The sequence below is a fragment of the Poecilia reticulata genome, chromosome 13, assembly GCF_904066995.2.
Source record: "Poecilia reticulata chromosome 13, P_reticulata-male-v2, whole genome shotgun sequence".
Lineage (NCBI taxonomy): Eukaryota > Metazoa > Chordata > Actinopteri > Cyprinodontiformes > Poeciliidae > Poecilia > Poecilia reticulata.
The window spans coordinates 19,219,831-19,247,668 of record NC_088842.1 but is presented as its reverse complement, the minus strand read 5'-3'; the positions used below and the strand labels follow the sequence as shown (position 1 = coordinate 19,247,668).

Genomic DNA, 27,838 nt, shown 5'->3' with positions numbered 1-27,838 from the left:
TCCACAAGGGGGCGTCCTGAACTGTCTTACACTAAAGACTGAGCATGAAAGAAATAAACCCAACCATAGTTATTGTTTTAAGATATAATGTAGAAAATATGTGACATTAGTTACACACAGAAATTTTACATTTTAACACTATTTGTGACTTATGATGGTATAAAATAAATGTAAAAAAAAAACCTCTTTGCTTGCTTATATTCTGTATTGTTCAATGGACTGAGAGACTAAAGCCGTTTTCGCACTGTAAGGAACGGAACCGAACGGTTCCAGCCCTGTTGTGTTTGCATATACACCGAGGGCGCCATCGAAGCTGTACCTGATGTCATTATCTTTGAAACTAAACAATGTTTTCGATGTAGCGGCCGAAGCCTTTTCCTCAGAGATGCGGCGGAAAACTTTCTCTTTCCTCGTTGACAGATCTATAGCTCATTCTGTACTTGTTCATCAGCGAGTAAGCGGAGGAAAAAAATTACCTCATCATTAGACCAGGTGATTGCACTATATTGAGACGAATCCATTGCTAATTAAAACTAATGATAAAAATATTGAAAAGAGCACTCTTTACAAAATAAAATACAGTTTAGTGAGAGCCAGCTGTCAACGGAAAATCAACGTCTGACTCCATAACAACCAGCGGCCAATGAGCTGCTGGTTCTAAGCAGAACCGCTTGGCCGGCCCGATTGGAACCACAGCTCTTGTGGTTCCAAGGGTCCGGGTGGAACCGGTCGCAAGTTCTAATGCAAACACGGTCGAAACCGTTCCGTTCCGTACCGTTCCTTGCAGTGCGAAAACGCCTTAACCCTAACCCTCACTAAAAGTTCATGATTTGCATTTAAACTGAATCCAAACTGAATATTTAAGATTTATTGACTTATATTTGCAAATAAAATAAAATAAAGAAAAATGTTTTTTACAAAACTTTATTTTACATTTTCAAATAAGCAATTTATGAATAGACTTATATTATTTAAAGATGATCAGAAGAGAGATCTATGGACAGTGAAAAGTTGTAATAAATTAATGGTAACTTAAATAATTATTACATAAGTTATTTATTGTGATTGGCACTCTTCACTCTCCATAAGAGTCTCTCACTCGCCATAAGCAGTTTGGTATTAAGCTCTGAAAATATAAAAACAAATTTATCCCTCATATACTTTTAGGGTTGAAAACTATATATATATATATATATATATATATATATATATATATATACTGTTTCTCTACATTTTTCTAAAACTATTAGTTCTTAGAAAAATTTACATTTTGAAATTTTGAAAACTTAAAAGAAATCGTCAGTCCTACATTATAAAGAAATAAGTATATAATTTTGCTGTTTCTCTAAATTATTCTAAAAATTGATTTGGGATAGATTATGAATAAAACATATAGTGCTATTAACATGAGTTTTATTAGAGGTTTAGATACTGTTTCTTTGCAGTTGGGCAGATTTTACAGGTTTGGACTGGAAAGTTTCAAATTTGGCAACGGTGGCTAATGGCACCATTGTTGTTATTAATAAGCATTGATGCGCATGCGCCATCCTAGATAAAAAAATAAAATATGACGCAGCTTCAACGTGAGCTTTTAAGATTAAAAATCATATTTTCTGACCTCCCAAGACGCGGAATCCGAGTAGACGCCCAGCCTTTGGCCTGAAACTTTTGTGGATCCGATTGAAATCGTGTCAGTGTTTGTCGAGCCCTAGTTTGGCGCCTTGTAGTTGACCTACGAGTAGGTCGCAGTGATGGCAAGTAGGCCGCGGGAGTGCCATGTTTGGTTATTCGGTTAAGTTATTTTTCGGAAACCTTATTCCAAAAGTGAACCTCCAAGCGCTGGAGGAGGGAGCGGTAGAGAACAGCTGGCCGAAATTAGCGTGCATAAATCGGATCAACCTTGAGCTAAACGCTGCTTGCTCCGCGGAGCGCGATTATCCAACACCAAACTTGAAAACGACTTCACAGCGGTCGGCAGGGTCGCAACTACATATTATTCAGGTGGATGCGAAAACATAAGTCGACGTATACTCAGAAAGAACGAGGTAATTAGTCCAAGTTTGTCGTTTATTGAACGTTCAGAAACTTCAGCGGCTGTGATGCGCCACAGCAAAAGTAAAATAACCCGAACAGGCGATTTACTCTCTAAACCAGTGTTTCTCAACCCTTTTTGGGCCAGCGCCCCCCTAGCCCTTATCCAGGTCCCTCACCGCCCCCCACCAAAGAATTTACAGGCTACTTTGCACTGACCATTATTTTATCATTAATATTACTATCACTATTGTAGATGTTTTGATTTTTGTACGGTGCAGAAACGTAAGCAATAGAACAGAACGTAATGTCTTCCAGCTTTTTCCAACAGCAGCACAGCATCAGCAGCCCACATTACTGATAGCCAGGAAGGAGATAAATGAGTCCATTTCTATGCTTTCCTGTAAACTGGTTATGAGTCTGTTGGTTTTTCACTTTTCTTGTATTCTAACTATTTAACCAACTGGTAAACAAATGTTTATATCTGTTTTTAAAAGAATTGTAGCTTCTCTCTTATGTCTCCATCAGATGAGCAGCAGTAGCAGCTTTTAGTGACATTATTGTTAATAATAATTAGATTGTTTTTGAATACGATTCAGGATTTAAAATGAAACTGATGAAGATGGTCTATGTGTCTAGTCTGGCCTGGGAGAGATGTCTGTGGTTCCCTTCTGGACCTGTTACCCCATCAACCTGATGTGGAAGGTTTCAGAATTTAGGTCTCACAGCATCTCAACGTGTCAACAATGCAGCCAGTGGGCTGAGGGAAATACAGCTCCACTTTGTAGCAATTCAAGAGCTACACAGCTTTTATTGTGTCGCAAAAATTTCATCAGCATAGAAACTCCAAAGTGTGCTTTAAACTTTTGTCATAGTACCCCCAAGAATTTAAAACTACTTTCACCCCTGGTGGCAACCCTATGGAGTGCTGAGATACAGTTATGCAGTGAAAGCTAAAGCTGTGGCCGCGCTTGTCACGCAAAATAATGTCGCAAGAAAGGACTTATCCTTCACATAGCAAAGAAAGAAGAAGCATAGAAAAAACTGAGATAAAGGTATGTTTTAATGTCTCTTGGTAATGTTATGTTTAAAGATTTGTGGAACTTCTAATGGAAAATTAGCTTGATATAGAGACCTTGAGCAGTCCAGTTCAACAGCCAAACATTGATGCTAGCATCTTTGTATTAGTGTGAAACTGACTTTTAACTTTAAATGAGCTGATTCTCGTTGGCCCTATATATTTCTGAGGTATTTTGGGTTCAAAAGGGTGTGTTTGATAATGTTGGATAATAATAATTAAAACTTCTCAATGTTTGACATTGTGTAGCAAAAATGTTTTTACATCAGGCTACATGGCTACTGCCATGTAACCATGTATGTCAATGAGCTGCTCTAAGCTGTAGCTGGTGATATGTTGTTTGCTGCTGTGAATGACAATTTATGTGGCTAAAATAAACATTTTTACGTCAACTTAAGTTATGTGAAACTAATCCAGGAACTGTTAAAATTATTTGAAGGCCCACAATCAGCCTACAAGTGGTCCGCATTCTCAGGCGACAAAGACTACTATAAATTGAATTTTTAGTTATTGGAATTACATCTAAGAGAAATTAATGTAATTAAAAATATGTCGTGAATAGGTATTCCATCTTAAACAGGGGTGCACCAATTGCAGTTTTCTGGCTTATCGCCAATTACCGACTTCCCAAAATGAGGAAATTGATGCAGATAAATTTATGACACATATAGGATATAATGTTTACAGCATTGTTAGAGATGCAATGAGTTCATAGCAGGTGTTCGAATGATCTAATTGACTGTTGATCGTAGCAAGCTACATTATTAGTATAAATACAGGGCCCCATAACCAAATTTCACTTGGTGCCCCATGGAGGCCTGGGCCAGGGATGGATTATGGACATATGCATGGAAAAATTGCTTTTGTTTAAATGCATCAAAAACCTTAAGTACAGGAACACTTGAGCTAAACTGAGACAAAATGTGTACATTGTGCATGTGTGCGCCTCAAAAATCTTTTTGATAAAATGTGTAGCAAAATTTCTAGTCCAGCAGAGGGAGTCAGAGGAAATGAACTACAAAGCAGGCAGTTTTTGGTGAGAATGCATTTTTACAGTGGTGGAAAACTTTAACGCATGTAAAGAGAATGTTTTATAATGGCTACAAATATTAAACCAAACCTTTGCCACTACTGATGTTTGGAAATAATAATTGCTTAAGAATTGAAATGATGGATAACAAAGTGTTTAGTTTTCTCAACAAGTTGTGTTGAGTGTTGACCTGTGTGTGTTTTCTCGCAGGAACACGAGAAACACGAGAAAACACGAGGCTTTGCAGTGATCCGTGATGCCGTAAAGCTGTATCCAGTCAAATCTGTCTGTGTGGACAATAATAAATTCTCCTGGTGACAGAGGGGTGAAGGTATGTGTTTATAATTTAATGCCAGCTGACTCTTCCGTACAGGAACACTTGAGCTAAATTGAGAAAAAATGTGCACATGGTGCATGTGTATACATTCTCTTTGCTTTGTATTTGTCTGAGTGAGCTAGTGTTTACATAAGTTACTTTGAGTTACCAGATTTATTTTAATGGTGTCTCAAGTCTGAATACTTTTTCTTAAAACTACAAACAGGTTTGTTTTGATAAACCTGTTGTCCAGAAGGTCAAGATGCCCAAGATCACTACCAGCTGACCTTCTAGATATTATGTTTGTGTAGGTTTTTAGTGTTCAGTTTGGTGGTAGTGCTAAATGCATGAATGGAAAGCAACAAAATAATATCTGTTTTTCTGGTGGATTTACACAATTACAAAATTGTATTAGCCTTTAAAATGTATGGGTCTCAACATGTGGGAACATCTCGAGTGGATGTAATCTTTGAGTTGATCATAACAGTTGGACCTAATGCGTGTTTCAGAGTAAATTATTGTAAAGTTCCCATTAGAAGATAATCAAAACTGCACTGAAAAAATTTGATTGTTAAAACTCATGGTCAGTGTTAGAAAAATGAATGATGTATCCGTTCTCTGAGTGAGACAGAGAACAGGCACAAGAGGAAGAGTGCAGCACATTTCATGTTTAATGTTTATTTATAAAAATTTTACATGTTCACACTACCTTCACTCAAGTGCCAGGTACAGGGGAAAGAGGCCTAAGCCAAACCCGTTAGCAGGGTTGATTTTCTTAAACTTTGCATAGATATGATCTCACCTTATTGAAGTAATATGTAACTGCAGTGCTAAACTAAATTGTTCTAATTAGTTGTAAGTGAAAACGAGACCAATTTGACATCCAAAGGCTCAGGTTTGCTTAGCTTAATCTAAAACTGGGAGAGCAGCTGTTCCAGTTTGTTTCATATAGTTTGTAGCCTGGGTGGGTTTTCACACACGCATATATGTATGTCTTTAATTTCAAAACCTTCTCAGTATGTCTAACAACTCTCTCTCATGTCTTTCCTAAATCCTGTCTTGAATTTGATTCGCAATTCCTTGCAAAAATATTGTAAGTTTTTCAACCCGTTCTATTGATGGGTGTTATTGGCCAACAAAAAGTGTTTTAAAAAAAGTGCAACCTTTATTTATACTCAACACTTTGTAAAACTTTCATTGTACGTATAGCTGGTATGTAGCTATGAGCTTTGCATGCTAACTTTCAGGTAGGTTACTTCTTAACTGATTACACTGGATGTTATTGAAACAGCAACAATCAAATATGCATTACACTCTTTAGATTTGCACTATTATTTGTTTTAACAACTGCTACCAACCTCTATGCATTTGCCAGTCATGTAAACCTGTAACAAAATAGATTAAAGTTTGTGATTGTATGAACAGTTGTGCTGATAGGGTAGGATGGATTTATGGCAAACTTGTTTGTTGAAGCTTAAGAGACACATTGGATGTTGCACTGATTCATACTAGTACTAATCAGCTATGAGACAGTTTATTTATGGGGTCTTACAATTTTAGTAACATCTTCCTGTGAGTAAAAAAGGAAAGCATTTTGGTCTCAGAACTGTCCCATCACATGAAAGATGCTGGAATTTTCAATGAAAACCATAGTGCATCACGCCTCAACTTTGGGGATTGCTAATCGTCTAACAATAACTTGGCTCCTTAAAAGGAGATGAAGCACTTTAGACTGACTGAATAGAATTATTTTTGCTCTATAAACATAATGAATTTACCCCGAGTCTCTGTGTCAGAGCACACAGCGTGTACGTTTGCAAAGTGCACTGTATCAGTTTGCGTCTCAGCGGAGCTTCAAGATAAAGGCCGTGGATGACGGATTTTGTTTACGGTAGGATTTCCCACTAAGTGATGAAGAAGTAACAGAGAGGTCAGATCAGATAAACTTTGTGTTAGGAATCCTCTGAACCAGGGACCTTGGAAAGCAGCAGATCTTCCAGCTGATGTGCTTTGCATAAGGCCGTGTGACTCCAGTGAAAATGTGTCAACTGTCATTTTACTCAAAACTCCCAAACTAACAGATAGAAATGTAGATCAGAAAGACCTCAGTGATCTATTTTTACCTCATTCGGTGGTGAAGACGCAAACTCAACACAATTTATTACCTCATTCTGCATCGTTAAATATTATCAGCACCCCTGATGAAGATGAATAAAAAGATAAACATGTAAAATTTTTATGACATTAAGCTAATAGAGCATAACAAAATTGGAGTGGTAACCTCAGCGATAAATTGTTTTACTTCATTATTATATTATATATTATATATTTTAATTGATTGTAGTGTCCACCTAGTATTAAATTGTAACCAATGTCCGCCTGCTTCTCAATGATAAAAAGTATCATGTGATACTTTCTCTTGGCCACTCATAAAAATTGGAAAGACTAGAGAAAGCTCTTAAAGATCACATTTCTGAACTTTGTATAAAGCTAAACACAAAATTCGGACAAGTTTTCAGTCAAAGTATCTGGAAGCCACTTTGATATCCAGCACTGACCCCAACCTTTTCCCCAGTCCACTCTGGTTGTTTATGTCCAGTTTGTCCAGTCTGTTTGGATCTCATTACTGGGCTAAATAATTGAATGCTGGTCCTCCGTCACTGATCTATTCACTTGACCTCAGAAGAGTCAAATCTCTAAGTATCTGGTTAGATTTCTAGGGGATTCTCAGTCCACAGAGCTTGACCACAAGGAGCTGTTTAATGCATGAGTGCGTTCACATGTCCATGTCTGTTAGCAGATTTACTACCAGTCCAAAATAGCAGTGGATGCAGAATTTCATGCAATAGCTAGCCACATGTTTGTAGCTTATCCACACTTTGCAGTTTAAATGCTGTTTCTGTTGTCTGCACAGTCTTCTCCTTCAACCCACCCTGTCACTGGTAAAATGGAATATTTTACTACTTAAAACCTTGAAAGTGGTACAATAATTTGATTGTTCTTACCTTTTAGTTTACTTCAAAGTTCTGCCGAATTTGTCAGTGTTAGAGGAAAGAAAAAAGTCTGCAATACCTACCTATTATGATTAATTTCATCAGCTGGCACCATTCAAGTAGATAAGAGTACATGAGAGAAATAAGGACTAGCTAGAATAACAAGGGTGCTTCTAGTGCTAAAAGTATCATGTAATATGTATATATAATAACATCACTTCCATCTACTGAAAAGTATATGGAACAAGTTAGTAGGCCTACTTAGTAGATACCGCAACCCATTGTTAAGTGCATAATTTGAAAAACACCTCAGTGAGCCTTAGCATGCTTGTGTATAAAGGCTGTTCTGTAACAAGGTTCAGTAGTGGGTGTGGGGAGCCATAGACCTGCCTACCGGGGACCACAGGATAAACATCCAAAGGCCCTTTCAGCACAGAAACAGAAATCGAATCCAGGACCTTCTTGCTGCAACTGTCCTTCTCATACTAATAAAAAGGAGTAAAAATAATTACTAGATTTTTGAGAAAGAAATAAACTAGCAGTAGAAATATCAGATTACTGTGTCTGTTCAGAGTTTAAGAAAAGTGTCTAGACTTTTACATTGCTCTGCTTGACAAAGATGTAAATTAGAGTTTCTCCCCCACTACCCATGTGTCTTATTACACAAAGAATGGTGTTAAGACTCTGAGGTGGTCCAGGAGAAGCATAAATATAGAGCCATTACAGATGCTGATGACACATATGTGTGTACCTCTCTAACATTTGTGTCTTAATTATAGTAAGCATCTATGCATACGCTCCGGCAGCATTAAAGACATATTTAAATAGAGATGACTTTATTTATTCCTTGTGGTCACTTATTTATTTATTCCATCTGTGTTCATTCACTTTAATTGCATTAATAATACTTTTTCTTTAATTTCTGTGTTATTTTGGGACGTGCCTTTGTGCACAGGTATCATGTATGCAGTCTGTGTGAGTGAGTAAGTGCATGCATTGTTGACGCCCTGGCATGTTTGGCTGCCTCCTTTTAGGTCAGAGCAGGCTGTGACGAGACAAGGAAACCAGGATCTAGTTTCAGGCTGGATGAGGCTATAAGAGCACAGAGAGAACACTGCACAGACAAAGACAGACAGTCAAAAGGCAGTGAGTAGAATTGAGATCTAACAAACCTTAAAGACAGGAGAGGGGTGAAGAAGATGGCTGACTAATCAACCATAGGGCAGTCTGAAAACTGGCAGACAAACAGAGAACACCATCCTTAACCAAGAGAAGACGAAGAAGGTTAAAACCAGTGCAAATCAAGAGTTTTTTCTGGTTCACCTAAACCTTCCCCAAGAAGGGAAGGACTAACCTCCCGGGCCATGCTAGCAGCGCGGAGCAGCGGAGGAGGTGTTGGGGGGCCTGGTGGTGGACACCAGCCTCCAAATATGCATCGAAGACAGTCGGTGGCCTCTCTCAGTGGTTCCAAAACCCACCGAAGCAACTCCCAAGACTCTAAGCGCAATTCCTTCTCCGGAAAGAAGGTGGCGCAGCAGAGGCATAAAGCAGCGCTGATCAGAGAGTTGGAGACCAGTTGGTACCTTCGAATGTTCGGACTGGGCAAAGAGGAAACCGTTGCAAATAAGACTGGCATGCCCTACAGGTCAGTTAAATCTTGAGAGTGTAAAGAGACACCATAGCCTCAGCGAGGTGTGTCAGGTGTGTTTTCCCTCTCCAGACAGAATACTGTAATCAGTACGGTTTTGTGTGCATCTAGCAATGTTTGGGCTGGACCAACAGTGTTATCCGATGGCATGTGCTTCCCTACCCGTCTGTCCAACCATCCATTTGGGTGTTGTACAAGTCATGCCGGACATAGTGACCTCCAGATTACACTGGTGTCACCTGATCTGGCTATAATGTTATTAGCCTGCATCTGTCTTGCTGGATTTGGCTGTGTTGACATCTTGGACCGCCATGGTGACAAAACATGTTGAGGCTGAAGCGACTGTTTTGATTCTTGTGGGTGTGACTGACCGAGCACAGATGAATGGCTCACTGTTGAATCTCATGTTGGTAATAGCTTTTCCTCATATTGTCTGGTCTAATAATTTTTATTTATGCAAACTGTTTTAGTTCTGCGTTCTCCTTGTCTGACCCTCTGGTTTTGTCTCATTTCATTTTTTTTTGTTGCTGATTTAAATGCTTCATTTGTTTTTGCCCAATTATTCAAGCCTAGAGCCCAAAAGTCATCCATTTGTCACGTTGCCCGTTCCCTCTTCTCTTTCCTTTTCCACTTTCTTTACTCCTCTCCCTTGGTTTGGGCTTTTGTTTGATAAAATTTTTCACAAAAGGAATTAGAGCTTTCCGTTCCATGAAAAACAAGACAAATATTGTGTCTCATGTGTAAAAATATTTACTAAGGGTCACAGAATCATCAGTTCTGTTACTGGAGAAAAACACTCCCATTTTATGTTGCTAGAAACTACAGATGCATATAATGTCAATATTTCTCTTTTAAAGTGGCACCAAAGCCTCCATACACAGTGAGTCCTTATGGGAAGAATCAGGAGCTTGTAAAGGCTTGAATTTTCTAATTAACTGTAAATATTTTCCAACATTACTTCAGTGCTTAAAAAATGGTATTCTCAACCAATTGCTTGATTCATTCTGAAGTGTCCTATAGGCATTCCTAGCTCTGTCTGATGTATTTGCAGTCAGTCGTTCATGGAAAATCTCAAAAGTTAGGCATTCGTACCCCTGAACTGACTCCTCTTGCATCTAAGAGTGAAAGTAGATCCAACAGTTCATTTTAAATAAAATAATTATTTACTAAATTTGAAAGAAAATTCCAAGTCATTAATATCAACACAAACACCAAATAAAACTAAGCACTCTGTCTTTAGTCAAGGCTTTCAGATGTTATCTAAGAGTCCTGCTGACATGTTTGTGGCTACACACTTCTCATAATCTTTATTTACAGGCTCATAAAAGGCTCATATGTTAAGAGCTCCTCCTGACAGGTGGAGGAGGAGTGTGAAGATGGGGTGATTATCTTTAGTAGCTATGCTTTAGAAGTGATGAGCTTAATGGACCACCAATAAAAAGGACTTCACACTGTGAGCCACAGCTAGATCAACAAGACCTCTTGCATTCCTGTCTGTACCCCATTATTACACACAAAAAACTCCCATTAGTTCTGATAATTTTATTTAGTCTGAACGGCATTATTTTGGTAAAGATTCTGTCCTCTTAGTAAAACATCTGATAACAGGTCAGGACCTGGAAAATTCTGAGCTAAATCTTCCCACGTCCTCTGTTCTTGCCAGTCAGACACACACATGCACACGTTCGCAGCCACTCGCAAAAAATGCCTGCCAGCTCTACTCTCTGAGACCCTGACATGGATGCTAAATGGACTGGGTTTTCTCTGTCATTTAAATCAGAGCAACTTCTACAATTTTTGGCACTCCATTGACTCTGCATAAAAACTGGGGCAGAGTACAACCAGGGAAATCCCTGGGATTGTGTAACTCCTCCACAAATATCTGTTTCCCTCTGTCACCCATCCTCCCCTCCCACTCTAATTTAGTGGAAAACCTAATTGCTTTTGACAAAGGTGGAATATTTATGAACTCTCCCTAACTCATATTGTTGACCATTAGGAAGCATGATCAACATAATCTGCTATAACATATTTAATTAACAGTGTGGGAAATTATCAGTTGTATGGGTTTTTGAGTTTTGGTAGATTATTGATTGATGTGTCATTTATTTTTCTGAGGTTCTGTGTGGTGCTTATCAGTAAGATATCCCTTATAGTTGAAAAATGTCATATCTCAGCAAGGTTTTTCAAAGTATAAATCAACATTCAGAGCTGGAACCAAGAGCTAGAAAGATTGATGCTGTCTGCTTTAGCTGGCTTCAGCATTTTCAAACAACTGAACATGTTTGTTCCAGTGGGATGGAAACCTACTGATTTAGATCCAATTTTGTGGCTAGTCCACACACCTTCAGCAAAGCAAGAGCAGGGACTGTTTCAGAAACCTAATGTTAAATTGGTTTTCCATTCCAAAACCAATTTTGATGAGTTGTTTTAAATTGTTGAGCTGATGAGCCCACGTTTCAACTGTCTTACTGCTGATTTGAGAGGTAAAGATTGTACTCTCTCATTTTTTATTTTTCCATCCACTCTGTGAAATGCACCAGTAGCTCTGGCATCAAAACAGACCGTCGGCACGATGCAACCACCGAAAACGTTTTTACAGTGTTGCTTTGAAAGCATTATGTTGATTCTTTGGTTGCTCGATAACAGCTGCAAATTTCAGTCGAGCCAGACGGTGTTTATTTTTGAGCCGATGCTCTCTTTCAGTTTGACGTTAAAACAAAACTCCCTTCAATGTGAAAGGAACCCCTTTCATTTTTTAAAGAATATTTTAAAACCTTTGCAATTTATAACTTTCTAATGAAGCCCAAGCCCGTAGTACTATGAGCTGAAACTATCTGGCCCAGATTGTCCTAACAATTTGTATCTCCTCTGAGGAGAGCAGTGTTGGTTTGTGTGCTGCAACAGCATAATGATCCCAAACACACATCACAACTGTTATAGGAATGAATGAATCTTTCTGAAAGCACGTGGTTTCTCTGTAAACTGCTAAGGAATATTTAACCAAATATGTTTATTCTTACCCTGTGGGACACAGGCAAGCTCTGATAAAACCAACTCTGTTATCCACATTCTTGTTTTACAAATTGCAGAATGTATCTTGTATTTTCTAAAGAAAGAATGGGACATGCCTGTGAGCTGATATAAACTTCTAACCACAACTGCATTCTGGTGTTTATTTTTATTTTCTTGTCATATATGCTCTAAGTAGTTAAAAAAAGGCTGCTGTTAGCTGGACCGTCTGGCTTTGGTCCAATTTCAAGTTGGCGAGTCCGTCACTGGAGCCAACAATATCGCTCATCTACTTTGACAAGGCAGTGGAATTAGGTTTCCTAATACCATTGGCAGCAGGTGTGACAATGCTGTGGAAACATGACTCTGCTGCACAGAGAACAGCAGCACGTGTTCCTGTAGAACCTGTTGGATGAAGCGTGGAGCTGGTGCCAACATTGGCATGTTTCTCGTGCGGCGGCTACGCTTTTGGACTTTTAAATGCAGCTGAGATTTGTAACTACATTAATGTGGGTTTTGTTCAACAAAACAATACATTATTAAGGTGAGATTTCTGAACACCTCCTAAAATGGATGTCATTGTCAAGCTGCACTTAATGTTTGTTTTACCAAACAGTTTTTAGCTTGATAATGCAACATTTACTCTACTCTCACTGGTCTTCATTAAGGTTTTGACTTTCAATAAACAATGGGATTTAATGGATGATGTAGGCCAAGACACTGGTGTTAAACAGGAGCAGGACAGTCCCTCAGGGCAGGAGACTGATCGCTGCCATTATTATCTCAGCCACTCAGTCAAATGGTGAGGAGAAAAACTTAGTTGTTCCAGTAAACAATGTAAAAACACATTTTTATGTCCCGTAGTGTTCAACAACCTCTTGTAAAGCATCCTATGTTTAATCTTTTCCACTAAAAGAAAATCAAGAGGAACAATTTTCTGTGCTGCTCGTTCTATTTCTGTCCCACTGTGGACACTGGATAATTGTCATGGAGCACAATGATTATAACAGCGATTCACTTGGGGGAGCGAGCACGAGGGGGAGGAAAGGGGAGAAATAAAAGATAGAAAACGACAGCTAATTAGTCTCAAGGAGCACGAAGCTGAATGTAGAAGCTTAGAGAGGAAATGTGTAGAACAATAAGCGAAGACGGAGACAAACGAGACAGAACCCTGACTGTCTAAAGCTGTGAAGCGGAGTTCAGTTTGTGTCTGGATGGTCCTCTTCATGGCCTCCCCCTCTGCTTCTCTGCTCTGCCTTTTTTGGTGTTCTTGTCAGCAGCTCACCTATACACATGATGAGCAGCTCGAAGGCAAACGCCTGAAGTCATAACAGAAGTGAGGCAAAAAAAAAAAAATAATAATCCAGAGGAGCAGCAACAAAACATCATCAACCAAAATCAATTTCTGTTTTGATAATACAGACTTTTAGTTTTTACTATTGAACACGTGACCATGCAAAGCCTCTCTCTGTATGGATCCCATGTCTATAAATACATGCTAAACACACTTAGGCACTGCATAAACTCAGCTGACATTCCTGACGCCTGGCTGGATCAGTTTTTCCATCGACCCTGCTGGACAACAAACGCAGCTGCCCCCCCACCCCTCTCCTGCCTCCACCGACCTCTCTGCTTAATTCTGTGTGCTCAGATGTGCATGCACTCGCTTTCACCTTGGCAATGCTGAAAACCTTTTTTAGTTTATAAATATCTATGCTGCATAAAAAATAAAAAAAATGGAGGCTCTGAGGCATAATGGGGGTCATGACTGAATAAGTGCAAACCACTTTTGTTTGCTAAGAAGGTCAAAGACCTGAAATTTGAAACATTTTGGGGCCCAGTGAGAATGCCTTCACATTTTTCATCTCATGATACGACGCTTTTCAAACGCTGTTTATGAATTTATTACAGACGACAACAATAATACGAGTTTAAAGATGGATGGATAGATAACAGACAACGCTGGAATCTTGTATTGTGGTAGTAAAAGTAAACTTTTTTGCAGGTTTTAAATGATGATTTTTAAGAATGGATACATTCTTACCTCTCTCCCCCTAAAGAGGCAGAGGGGTATTAAATATAAATCACCATTTCTGATCTTTACATTCTTTATATCATGTTATAATGTTATTTCCTCATCAAAGACATACCTAATGTGTTTTGATTCTTTCATGGACATTTGAGAAATCATTTAATCTCTTGTTGCAGCCACTCAGGGTGGCCAAGTACTTCCTCTCACCTTTTCTACAAAGCTCTTCTTTGGAGCTGCAGTCTCTTACCGCATACAGCTCCTCCAGACTAGCGGCAGCAGCATTTAGCAGACACCTGGCGGAACATGTGCGTCTGCTGAGCTTATGATACGGACTACTTCTCTGTGCAATGCTCCTACGAATGATTGTAGACGGCATAACGGAGGAGCATTGCTGTGATTATGTGAATGTCGAGAAAATGGAGGCTTCTTAAAGAGACACAGGCCCATTTTCAAGGAGTAAAATTGTGAAGTGAAATTTCGTTTAAGTTGTGTTTGATGTTCAGCATTTGATTCTACTGTAAAATTTCACAGTGTGCATGGAAAGTGCATAATGCCACACCTTTATGAAAACCTACAGAAAAAAAACCAGTGACCTAAGAAACCAAAGAGTAAATGTGGATTTATTCTGAAGCGGTGCATGAGTGAAAACATCCATCATCTGCCTGCATGTGCGGATCTGCAGAAAGAGTGACAGAGTGTATCTGGACACAGATTTCCTCATATGGGAGAACAGCATTTTTCTTCATTCCTACAATTCACTGGAGGACCAGCCATGATGTCACTGAACGTTCTCATGAGAGGACCAGAAGTGTGTGTTTGTGTGTGTAAGCAAAGAGAAAAAAAGCAGCTTCCCCTCTTTATTAATGTGGTTCACCTTATTAAAAACATGTCCTCCAACAGGGTGAAACTGTGCATAACATGCTGCTGGCTATGTACGACAGCGTGTTTGAGAGTTTTTTTTTGTTTCTTTTTTAATTATTGTGGACAAAACTCCAGTACAATTTAATAGGAGGACAGATAAGGAGATGGAATGGTAGGAATTAAACATAGGATAAGAACGAAAACAAATGAATATATGTTTAAGAAAAACTTTTTATAGTAGCTTTGTAATATTAAAACGTTTGAAAAAAGCTAATATATGGGGCACAACTCCCCTCCCCCATACAAAACCTACAAATGTTAAGAGCGAGATGGAGACAAGAAAGGAAACCAGGAGTTGGGAAAGAGCTCGTGATGTAGGGAATACTGGGAGACAAAGGAAGGATGATGAGGAAAATGAGAATGGGAGAACGGATAAAAGGGAGTTGAGGGGGAAAAAAAAGCTAAAAGGAATGAGGGAGTAAAAGAAACCAATGGAGAGAGAGAACGACAGAGAGAGGGGGGCAGGGAGTGGAGGGAGGGAGAAAAATAACGTCCCAGATTCCCAGGCCATTTAACAGGGAGCAAAACCAAACTGAGCTTATATTGTAGTCTGGCTGAGCAAGGGGCAAAGTGACAGCATGAGTGCATGTTTTGTGTGTGTGAGAGTGATAAGAGGGGGGGGAGAGTCAGGGTTATCTGTGAGTGCATGTTGCCACTCTGTGTCTACATGTGGGGTTTGTATGCAGACAACATATGTGGCCCAGCGCATCGAGATGTACATGTAAGGGGAAAAAAACAGTTTTCACTGAGTGGACATGCGGCTGCCTGCTCGTTGATCGGATTCCATTCATTTTGTTGCATTTTTTTTTCTCCCTCGGAGTATTTTAAACTACTTCTTTTTTTTCCTCTTTTTTAAATTGGAGAGTTAAAAAAAACACAAAATCATTTTGTGTTTTGTTTGGAGATAAATCTTCTACTGTTAGGTTTTCATCAAAAGCCGACGTACTCCCCCCTCCTCAGCTCTGCGTGGCGCTGAGTGGGCGAGGGGCCTACCTGGATTACTGGGAGCTTAGATGTTTGTGGGGCACACAAACAGGAGAAAAGAGAGACTGAAAGAGAAGATAAAGTGGCAAAGACAGCTTGAAGATGTACCTGTACAAAGCAACATGCCCGGAGATCCCCAACCCGAAGCAGAAGAATTCCAGGGGTCCTGGCGGAGTCGGGATCCCGAACCAGGGCCTGGGTCAGGGGAGACTGATCAAGCAGGTGTCCATGGGACCAGGGTCACAGTCTTATGCCCCTGTGATGCTGTGGACCACAAACAAAGCCAACAATGTGGGGCAGCTCAAACAGCTGGAGGAGTTCCTCAACTTCCATTCGCTGTCTTTGCACGACACTGTGAGGAGTCAGACTGGGATGGTCTACAGGTAACCCTACCTGGCTTTTTTTTTTTTTTCTTAATTCGCAGTCCGCTCCCTCTGAAATCAGTGTGTAGGTTAGGAAAAGGGGCTGTGTAATATCTCCTGTCTCTATGTGAAAATTAATTTAAGAGAAAAAGTAAAATGTTCACAGTTTAGATAATGAAGTAAGAATTTTGAGTGTGAAGCGCTTTCAAGCTTTCAGAGCAAGATCTACAATCACTCCTGCATTCGTTTTATGCACTTTAATGTTCTTTAATATTCACTTGAATATGCTGTCCACAATGCATTATATGGACTGTTGAGCCAACTTTAAATCTAATTATTTATGGTTCTTAAACAGTTTTAGAGAAAGAAATTAGATTTTTTTTTTTTTACTGAGTTACATACATTAAAGTTGACACAAACTAAAACTTTAACAAAATGCAAATAAAAGTAATAAAGTAATCTTCCATTAAATGTGAATAGAAATTTTAATATTTTGCATCAAATGCCCCTTTCACCTTCTAATGTTATATTAACTTTAACAGCTTTGTATTCTGGACACACAATCGAAACATAACTGTAATCATGTCGGCAATAATTTGGCTCAACTCTGCACTTTAAAAGCAGGTTTTTACCCGATTGACTTAATAATTGACTGTAATAAGAATGTCAGCACTAGATAACAGGATTCAATAGTCTTCCTGTTAAAGGTCTATTGTAAAATGATTGCTATGAATGTAATCCAGTTTCTGTTTTTACGCCGCTGGTGGAAACGACTGTTCTGTGCTTGTCGTCGTTCAGAGGGTTTGTCATGTCTGTGAGTAGGCATCGTGGTTCTAGTGAGTGGTTTGAGTGGATGTGACCAGGACAGTTGATCGCTGCTCAACCCTCAGGCAAGGAAGCAGCATGTAGCTGCCTTGCACACACTGAGCTGTCTTTGGTAGGATGGAAAAGAAGTTGTGCAGAACGAGGGATTTTATCTTTATGTTGTCCTTTTCATGCTTGATTTACTCTAGATCATAGCACTTAAATGACATTCCTGCAGAAATATTGTGTTTGCATTTACAGGGGGCTGTACTCTGTGATTTTAAGATGTGTGTGCATTAGGATCTTATATTTAGAGAGGTTGCCGGCTTAACTTTTCCATGAATGACTGTATGCTTTGGTTATTTGAATAGTCCGTTTATCCCCCAGGGCTTTCTTTCAATTCTCTGCTAAATTCTGCCAACATACTTGAACGTATTACAGTCGGTGTAATAATAACGTGACCTAAACCTATGCTATAGTTGCGCTGGCCTAAAAAAAAGACTGGCAGCTGTTTCCATTAATAAGCCAAGAAATTAAGAAGATCTTATTCTGCACCAACCTGCTTATGGGAACTGATGTTTTCCAGATCGTCCTGCAATAACTCATGCAAATGTATGCCTAAACATTTGGGATTACAGGAGCCTAATATAATGGCTCGTAAATAATTGAGAATCAGTAGTAAAGACTCCTCTGTTGATCAAAGTCACAACAAAAAGGAACATTTATATGCAATGCCATCACTTTCTTAACCACCAGGATGTTTTACTCCTTTTATTGCTTTTGCAAATCAATCATGATCCACACAATTTGGCTTTTTTGACATATATAAATGTATGAATATATATATATTTTTACAAAAAATTATTTTATTTCAAAGTGAAAAGTAATTTCTACAAAATAATGAAATAATATGTGATGTAAAATAAGTGATTTCATAAATATTCAACTGCTTTAAATCAGTATTTAGTAAATACACTATCAGAATTAGGTCTGGGCTTTGAGTAGGCCACTCCAGAACTTCCACCTTGTTGTCTTCATATCTGTGTAGCTTCAGCTGGACGGTTTGGGTCGTTGTCTTGCTGGGAAATAAATGTCCTCTGAAGCCGCAGTTCTCCTACAAATGGAAACAAATTGTCCTCCAGGATTTCCTCATATTTGCTGCCTTCATTTGACCTTCTACCTTTACAAGCTTTCTAACGGCACATTAATGAAAAACTCTCCACTTTGTTGTGATTTATGGATTTGGTGTGCTACTCTTAGAAATATCAGTAGTCACCATCTGCCCTTTCACTACTTTGTGGAGGAAATCTATTTATTAGTCAGGTCACTAGTCTGCAGTCAGACATGCTGGCCAATTGAAATTTTAAACAGTAACATTATTTCAATAAGAGTGATGGTGCCCAGGTTAAAAGGGAGGTGTTCACTTTGTGGCAGCCAGAAATATTTTCATACAAATATTTATTTCTTATAATTGAGGAAAAAATGTTTAACCTTCTTTCAACCGGTAGATGGTAGTGCCCAGCAAAAGATCAGGGGTGGGCATCTTCAAACAGCTAGTCTTCAAGTTGACACGTTTTTCTGTCAAAGAGTAGAAACTGTATCAAACTGTAACTGCAACACCTGCAAATACCTACTTATGCATCAACGAAATCTCATGGTAAAAGCCTTGATATGTTAAAAAAAACCTACCTTTCAAATGTGAGGGGCTTCTTTTATGTTTTCTTGAAACCTTTTTTTATTTAAAATTTTCAGAAACAGAATAAAACAGGAGCACAAAAAGCAATCATTATCAAGATTTGTGCAATTTTTTATCAAATTTTTAATCAGCTCAGAGACAGAACAGATGGTTCTCTTCCTAAACGTTTCAGTTCGGAAAGTTTCAAGCAAATGAATGGAGCATTTCTGCATGCACACACATTTACTTTATCGTTAGTGTTAAGGCTACAAGCTGTGGTGACAGTTGGCTGTTGTTCAGTTCAGAGCATTAAACATTTCCTCCAGGCCGATGCGGCCAATGTTAACACTAATTATGTAATGATGAGGACCAGATACTGTTGCTATGTGTAGTACTTTGTGGGGCCTGTGAGGAAAGCTATATACTAAAATAAAGGCTTCAGAAGTGGATTTCGACAGCCAGCCAGCGCACATGTCTTTCTACAACACAGCTTGGATTCACTCTGACTTCACTTTGTCTGTTTTCTCATTTGCTTTGTTCGTGTGAAATGAGATGCTGCTGTTACAGTTTCCTGTGACATTTTCTGGGATATTTCTGCTTTTTTTTTTAACTTGCAAAATACACCATAATGCCTGGTATGCTTTTTATGTGATGTTATGAAGCTGGGAGAAAAAAAAAACAAAAAAAAACATGCTTTCTAGTAAAAGACAAAAAGCAGAAAGCTTGCACATCCCCTTTTAACCTAAATGCCAGTGAGCCAAAAGCACTCTTCTGATTTTTGATTACTTTCACTGAATTAAAGGGCATCAATTCAATCAGCCAAGTGGAAAGATTAATCAAAAGCCCATGATATTGTTGGATACAGAGGAGAGTGAAGGCTTGAGGGAGGAAGTGAAGTGACATGTAAGCCTCTAGGGGGCAGACAGACATATTACAGGACATATGGTTTGTGCTTGTGTGTCGCGGGATCTACGCACTCACTCTGTGAGGTGAGTATACTGGAAATTATAAAAATGTACTGCCAAAACTTGATTTGATAGGAATGAACTAAAATTCAGTGAAACATCCTCCATAAATTGATGGTGTGTGCGTGTGTGAGATTCTCCGACCCTCTGGATGCTTCTCAATCCCTCTGATTAAACGAGCTAAGCCTGCTTCCAGACAGCAATTTAAAGGTGATGGAGTTAATGCCCTCACACACAGTTGCGTCCTCACGCTACGGCCCCTCAGTGTGCAGGCTTATTTCTGGTCTGAAATGTGCAGCGTTGTTGACATCATAAAGTTTATGTTTTAGTCAAAAGATGAAAAAAGATGTTGAATAAGTATCTGTTAACGTGTAATAAGAATTCCCTTTAGAATACAATAATAATTAAAAAAATCTTCAGATGTATTTGCATTTTTACCTACAGATGCATAACAAACTAATTATCAGTTGTTGTATTTGTGAGTTTCTCTGCGGACTGTAACTCCACAGTATTTACAGAAACTTTGCATATTTTTGTTGTAGTTCATGCCTAAGATATTTGAGAGAAATGCTCTGACATAAGCACAGTAGTACTTCACACGCTAAGGGTTGTTTGCAAAGCACAAGCCCAAAGCTGAACAGTCGGCATATGGCCACGTTCATATTTGCACTCACCTTTCACACACCACAGACCATCTGGGGGACACTCCTGCTTACGTTTACGTCTCGCTGGGGTCCAGACTTTGTTCCTGCATCCTTCGTTATGCTTTAATAAAATGGTCATAGAGAGGGCGCCGCACCTTTCTGCAGACAGGCTCCTCCATGGACAGCCATTTCCAATTTCAGTGCAGGACTTTTTATGCATTTGACTTGTAATGTTTCAATTGTTGATGGTATGATTTTTTCTATGACTGTGTTTTTGTGCTTTTATGATGTATAGCACTGTGATTGATTGAATTATTGTAGGTATTTTGTGAAGAGTCATACAAATTTACAACATGTCTGATAAACACTTCTCAAAAATATTTATGTCTCCTCTGGATATAAAACCGGATAGTTGTATGTGGCTGCAAGTTTAATTTTGTTTGCAGTTGAAGCGGAGACGCCTCCTTTCAAACAAGATTACACAACTACTACAACAAGAGCTGATTTTGACGCTTTGGGTGAAGTAAGGGAGACCTTACTTATACCTCCACCTGACAGTGGAGGAATAAGAAGTGACAGAAGGCAGGGACAAGTTCCCTAGTGTGTCAGATATTTAAGAAATCAGCAGGGACAGGTGCAGACTGTTTGCGTGAAGCGCAATAGCTGGATCACTGCTCTGTAACATTTACAGAAGTTAGAAAACTGTTGCTGCTGTTATTTTAATTTTTTTCACAGTGGTTTATCTACATAGGTGAATTTCAAACACTTTGGTTTAGTAGGCTAAAACACAACAGGCTGAGAGAACACCAATAGTTTTTGTGTTCTCTTATTCTTACTTAAAACAAAAGCAACCAAGTCATGTGAGCTCCAATGTGTTTTTACTGCAAACTACAAGCTTTTCCTCACTGCACTGTGCATATTGAAAACGTTTGTCTACTTCTGCCTGTGTTCTTAAGTAGAAACTGGCCAGGGACTCCCTTTTTTACTTTGCTTTATGGTGCCAAACAGATGGAAACACCATAAAACAAAGTCTAAAGCACTGGTTGCTTGTTTGTCGATATGGGCAACATGAAAACACCAATGAAAGAGGGATTTAAAGTTAAGAAATATACTATATCAAAATAAATTTCTCCCCCATCCAGTTAAATGAAATCTAATTCTCCAATCTCTTCTATGGCCATGAGTCCATAAAACTAAGCACCTGAACAGAAACATTTGCGAAGATTCATCTCTAGATCAGTAAAAAGGTGTCCTATGGAGTAATAAATCAAGCCTCTTTGTCTGTAAATCAAATTTACAAGTCAGTCTTTGTCAGTTGCCAGGAGAAGAGCGATTATCTAAATGTGCTGTATCAAGTGTGAGGGTGCAGATGCAAGATTTTTTTTTTCAGGTTTCATATGAACAATTGTGGTGAGGAAGAATCTGATTGTTCTGCAGAGCCCTGACCTCAATTATGATCAGCAACAAGCAATCTTTCCCTCTCTATTGTGTTACATGTTTGTGGCCGCAGGTTTAATTTTGTTTGTAGTCATTTTGTAGGTGTGTGAGCGTGGTTTACAATTATTCCTTGAAGGCTGTAATGGGTGACTGAGCACAGTTGGCATGCTCCTAGAGAACGAGTGAGCACACACCGACACAATCGCGACACTTGGGGTCGAACGCGCAAACGTACACATGCAGATAAATGCGTCATTTGCTCATCCTTTATTCATCTTGGAAAACGAGTGAATATTTAACAGAAGAGCTGGTGTCCTTTTTGAATACTTAATTGCTCAGACGGACACAGAAACCTACATTTGCGTCGTGCACTTGTGTGTAGACTGGCGTCCAACCGCATATCCACATTACATACGTAATTATGGTTATTAGAGAATTTAAGCTCAATTCTCTGCATTGATTAACTTGTTCTGATCACTGAGGCTGAATTAAGCACTAATTCAAACTATGAACATGTTTAATGGTTTTTGGCCAAGACAAAAAAAATATTTGTATTTTATTAGAGTACATAAGGAATGTAGAGAAGGGGATTGTGCTGAAAGTACTTGACGTATACTGATGTCTTGTATAAATGCAGGTGGGTGTGTTAAACCGTGAAGGGCTTTACACAAAGGCCATTAGAGCGACTAAGATCCTGTGACACCTGTGGCTTGAAAGCAACAAGTGATAAATTACTCTGGACAAAGAGACAGAGAGCATCACCTTCTTCTTTGTAACTAGAAAAGTTGTTAAAGTATCTCTATGTGCAAAATATTGATGATTATGTATGTTATGTTTCAAGTGTTTTAAGAAGGAATTTCACTTCCTCAATCCGTTTTTGCATTCTCAGGCGAAATGAATATTTTGATTAGCGTTCAACAGAAGTGTTAGAAATTACGTACATTTGCATGATTATTCACAAAATTCCTACAAGCCCTGCTATTCACCTAATAAAAAAGCTTTTCAAAATTAATATTTTATAAGTCAACAAGCTCCATCAAGGCTTATGGTATTGAAAGTATTAAAATACATGTAAGACAATCCTCTTCCAGAACTCGACTACAGTTTTTAAAATTCAAAATATTATTCAGTAAATTTTCCATTGCAAAGAAAAAGTTGATTTTCCCAGCAGTGTAGTGTTAATGGAACTTATTCCCAAAGTACTGAAGAACTTAAACATCTCTGGTTCATCAGATACTAATGAACTAGTTCACAATTTTTACTGGATTCCACTCAATAAATTGGCTTTACAGCTTTAAGAATGATTAAACTCTTCTTGCAGTCACCTACTATTCCCAGCACATACACACAACTTTGGTGTTTCACGTATGTCAGCACTAGCTGACTGTGTGCCGTGAATCAATAGGACATCAGATTGCCCTATTGACATGTTCATTCAGGAATAGTGCCAGGCTGCTGTCAGTGCGGATTGTTGCTTGGCTGACCTATCTCCAAAGCTTTCCCAGCTCATAAAAGGGCTTTTCTTTTCAAGTGTGAGAAGTCTGAACCAGGACTCTGAAAATCGGAATATGACTACAAGTTAACAAAGCAATATTGTCAGCATGTTAGAATACATGCTAGTGAGTGTTGGTTGATCAATTATACGTTTTTCAGTTCCTGTCTTTCTACTCTGGTCTTGGCATCCCACTGCTTGGCCCTCCTCCCCTGTCTTAGTATTTGTCCATTATTGATGAGGACTGATAAAGTTTTCTTTAGGAGGTACATCTCTCCTTTAGCCTCAATGAGGTTGTATAAGGATAACAACCCCTGCAGAGCTTCATCTTACTCTCCCACACATAAGGGAAGGCACCTGGCCAAGTTCAGCCTTGTTGCTATTACTCTCCAAGACGCTTACACACACGTACACACGCGCACGCACGCACACACACACGCACGCACGCACGCACGCACGCACGCACACACACACGCAATCTTGTGCTATAAATCTATTAAGTGATGTTAAAGGTGACTTCCATTTCTGGCCGAGCTAAAGTGCCACAGCTCCAAACGACATCTTGTAATATCTTTGGACATATGAAGCATTTGTAATAATAGGTGTGTGCTTAAGGTCAGTGGAAGATTCATCTTTTCTCTGTTTAATTATGTTTTTACAACATGTCTTTAGGAATATAGCTGCCATCAAACACTTGGTTTGGTGTGTAGAAAGCAGGATGAGTAACTGTGTGGGTGTGCATTAGAGCCCTTGGGGGGAAACAGGAGACTCTGTGGATCAGTAAGGCACAATTATAGGAAAATGAAGAAAGCAAATGAGAGTCCTTAGAGACTGGAAAGGAGATCAAAAGAGAGAAGCAAAGAGAAACCCAGGAGGTGTGTTTGGAGTGTACTTTGTGGTGGTCTTTCTTTGTGTTGCCACAAGGGGGCGCCGTGGACCCACTGATTAGCAAGGTTTTGACTTATTTGTTTGAGCTGATGAGCGTTTTCTCATTGTAGATTGAAAATGTGAGTCTTTACTCCTGCCACCTTGATGTCTGCTGATGAAACTGAAGCTGCACAGCTTTACAGGAGTAGCATCACGGTGCCCGATGTATTATTTATGAGTGTCATAATTGCTGTCACTGTCTGAGACGCTTAAAGTCAATTATTCATGTGTGCCATGAAATGTGCGCTGTGCTTTGTCAGCTTAGAGATGAGGGAATGTTTTGACCAAGGCGAGGTCCTGCGGTGCTCCTGCAAAGGTGGAATCGGTTGTGCTGTGACCTGCTGTGCATTTAAAGAAACAACTTTCAAACTCCGCCAACAAAGCACCCACCTTTAAAAAAATGAGGTGTGACGTCATGTCGGAGCTATCTACTTAAACATTATTCAAAGACATACACAAGTACATACACAAGGAAGTTTTAAATGAAGGTGTTAATTATTGTGGGAGAGGAAAAAAAATCCAAACATACATGACCCTGTGTGAAAAAGTGATTTCCCCCACTGTTCAAATATAACTTAACTGTGGCTTACCACAGCTGAGTTTACTGTTCGTCATACATTGGCCATAAGAAAGGGACCGAGCAGAAATGACCACTGCGGAGCAAAAGGTAACATTACATTTTGTCTTATTTTTTCCAGAACATACCTTGATGATCCCCAAAACCTTTGGGAAAACATTATTGAAGCATTGTATATATTTACCATAAGCCTGTAAGAATAATTTTAACCTCATGTCATCTTTGAGAATTATTTAAACACATAGATAATCTCTTTGTGCTGTTTTCACAGAACTTCATTCAGAGATTGTTTTCCGAGTTTTGCTACTTTTGTAGTCATGTTTTGTAACATGATTTACATTGATTTTCCTCCTTCCAAACCACACTTACGAAAACAATCATCGTTGTTTCTAAACAGACACGTTTGTTAAATCCTACATTGCAAGTTGGATGTGTTTTTTTAAGAAATATGTTTTTTAGGACATGGTGCAGAAACCAGCAAAGATAAGATTAGATTTACTGAGCAACCTATCTTTTTATAAATATGTACTTGCTGTAACATTAATTGCACATTTGAGACTTGAATAAAGCGGAACTGTACTGAACCTTATAGTTTTCAAAATAAAACATAATTTCAAGCCCGAAACTATTCACACGCCTCCTAGCTTTAAATCTGAATCCACAAGAAATATTAATTATTAGTGGTGTAGCTCTAAGTACAGTTTTTATGTTAACAATAATTCAACTCACTTTCATTTTAGTGATTATTAAAGTCCCTATTACAGTAGTTAAGTGGAAAAGGCATCTGCATTTTGAGTGCTAAACATGTCTATTATTTGCTCACTACTTAAAAATGAGAGATGTAGCATATCCTTAAATAATCATCAAAAACTGCAGATTAAACTAATTGTGTTTAGAAGACTCTCACAATGTGAAGCATTTTTGACAGGTTTTGAGAAAATTCAAGTAATCTCAGCAAACAAAGGCATCGTCGTGCACACAAAAAATGAGACGGCATTATTTCAACCCTTCATGCAAAACAGTCCATGTTAAGTCAGAGCAAGAATAAAACTGAATAAGCTCCATAAAGAATATGTTAGATTTTAATAAATAACCATATTTCATCTTCATCTTCTTCTTTGTCCTTTTCCTTATCTTTCTATAAGCTTTTTTGATTTATCTGCTTCTGCAAGTCATCTGCATTGTTATTTAAGCAATATACAACTACTCAACCATTCAGGAGTTATGTTTTATTCATTGGTTTATATATTGCAAATTGCCCAATAATAAAGACAATTTCAGGTTCAGTTTTAGAGCATGTTTTTAATGTTTGAAGTCCACTTAAAGGGACTGTACTTCATGTTGTTTAGGGGGTCTCAAATATGTTTCCTTGGTGTTTTTCTTTACCAATTTTCCATAGATGCTAGAATTACAAGTTTTTCTTTATTTAATCTCAGATTGGATGGAGATCATCTTTGACGAGCCATTTAAAGCGACAGAGTCCCAATCGGGTTTAGTTCTGGACTTCAACTGGGTCATCACATGAATATACTTTGATCTAAACTATTTACTTCTGGATGTATGTTTAGGATTATTGTTGTCCAGTGACTTTTTTTCCTGTTGATCTTCTTCTAGCTTTATCCATTTTCCTATTACCATATTTTCCGCACTATAAGGTGCACCGGATTATAAGGCGCACCTTCAATGAATGGCCTATTTTAAAACTCTTTTCATATATAAGGCGCACCACATTATAAAGCGCATAGAATAGACGCTACAGTAGAGGCTGGAGTTACGTTATGCATCCACTAGATGGAGCTGCACTAAAGGGAATGTCAACAAAACAGTCCGACTCCGGTTGGCGAGGAGTAGTCTTGATTTCAGAGTTAAGCATTTAGCAAAACTGCATTGCAGATGAAGCAGCTGTAAAGAAGGGTAAAAACAGTGAGTATTTAAATTATGAAGATCACAAACAAAATGTAAATGGAGATTATGTCAGAGCCAGGTTTTACCTCTCTCAGTGCCAGTGCAGGATTAAAGATGCTGCCTTCTTCCACTAAGATTTTCTTTCTTTTCATGTGCTCAGTCTTGCAAAAACTTATTTCCAACAATGCAAAAAAGAAAAAAAGTCAGTGTAAATGATTGTTTCTTTCTATTAGATACATTTTTAATGTCCCCTGAAATACCCACTGAAAATATTATTTTCAAAGCTGTAATTACCACTGATTTTAGAAAATATATACTTAATTTCTAATCTCTATCAACCTGTGCTTTTACCCTGGTTACTAAAAACCTTCATCTCCACAGTAACCGCTGTGTATCCTTTATTTCTACAGATGCTGCCTGGTTGCATTCTGGCACCTTTATTCTTTCCCCGAGTTTTTTTTATTGCTGCTTTTTCCCACACACATAACGCCTCCATACTGTTTCCATAGCAATGCTATTATCGAGATGACGACTTTCTCTCGTTGTTACCACTCTTGACTATCAAGTGTCCGTATCTGGAGACTCTCTGGCAGCGAGGAATGCAGGTCTCTGCCACAAACAGTTAATTGTGTTGTTGGTGTAGGCGTTTGGGCCAATGGGGCGCAAGGTGGAGAGCAACTTGTGTCATCCGTCATGGTGCACCGGATAACTTTACACAGAACTTCAGTTTCTCACTTGCTGTGACAAGAATTACATCTAAATTGCAGCCTGCAAACTTGTTTGATTTGAAAACCTGCCCGTACAGAGCAAGTAGAGAGCGCTCATTTTCTTTTTCACCGCTTTCTCTGAACATATTTACAACCGTGACCCTGAATGGAAACAGCTCTGATCTGAGATGAAGTGAGAGGAAGTGTTAATAAACACTTGCACACACTGAGGCACAGGGAAACATTTCGCCATTAGTACACACCACACAGCTGAAGCTCACCTGCAGAAGTATGTGTA

The 27,838-nt window shown here is 38.7% G+C and overlaps 1 protein-coding gene across 2 annotated transcripts in view; it reads left to right on the top strand.

The window, feature by feature from the left end:
* Nucleotides 1–8,563: 8,563 nt before the first annotated feature.
* The window catches only part of kcnab1a (potassium voltage-gated channel subfamily A regulatory beta subunit 1a), a 101,439-nt gene continuing 82,164 nt past the window's right edge, over nt 8,564–27,838 (top strand). The window contains exon 1 of one of the 2 annotated variants that reach the window (XM_008425314.3): nt 8,564–9,093. In XM_008425314.3, the coding sequence (XP_008423536.1) occupies nt 8,813–9,093 (281 nt within the window). In that variant the 5' untranslated portion in view covers nt 8,564–8,812. Of the gene's footprint in view, nt 9,094–15,892; nt 16,429–27,838 lie in introns of those variants that run through there. The other variant, XM_008425315.3, reaches the window with a different exon arrangement.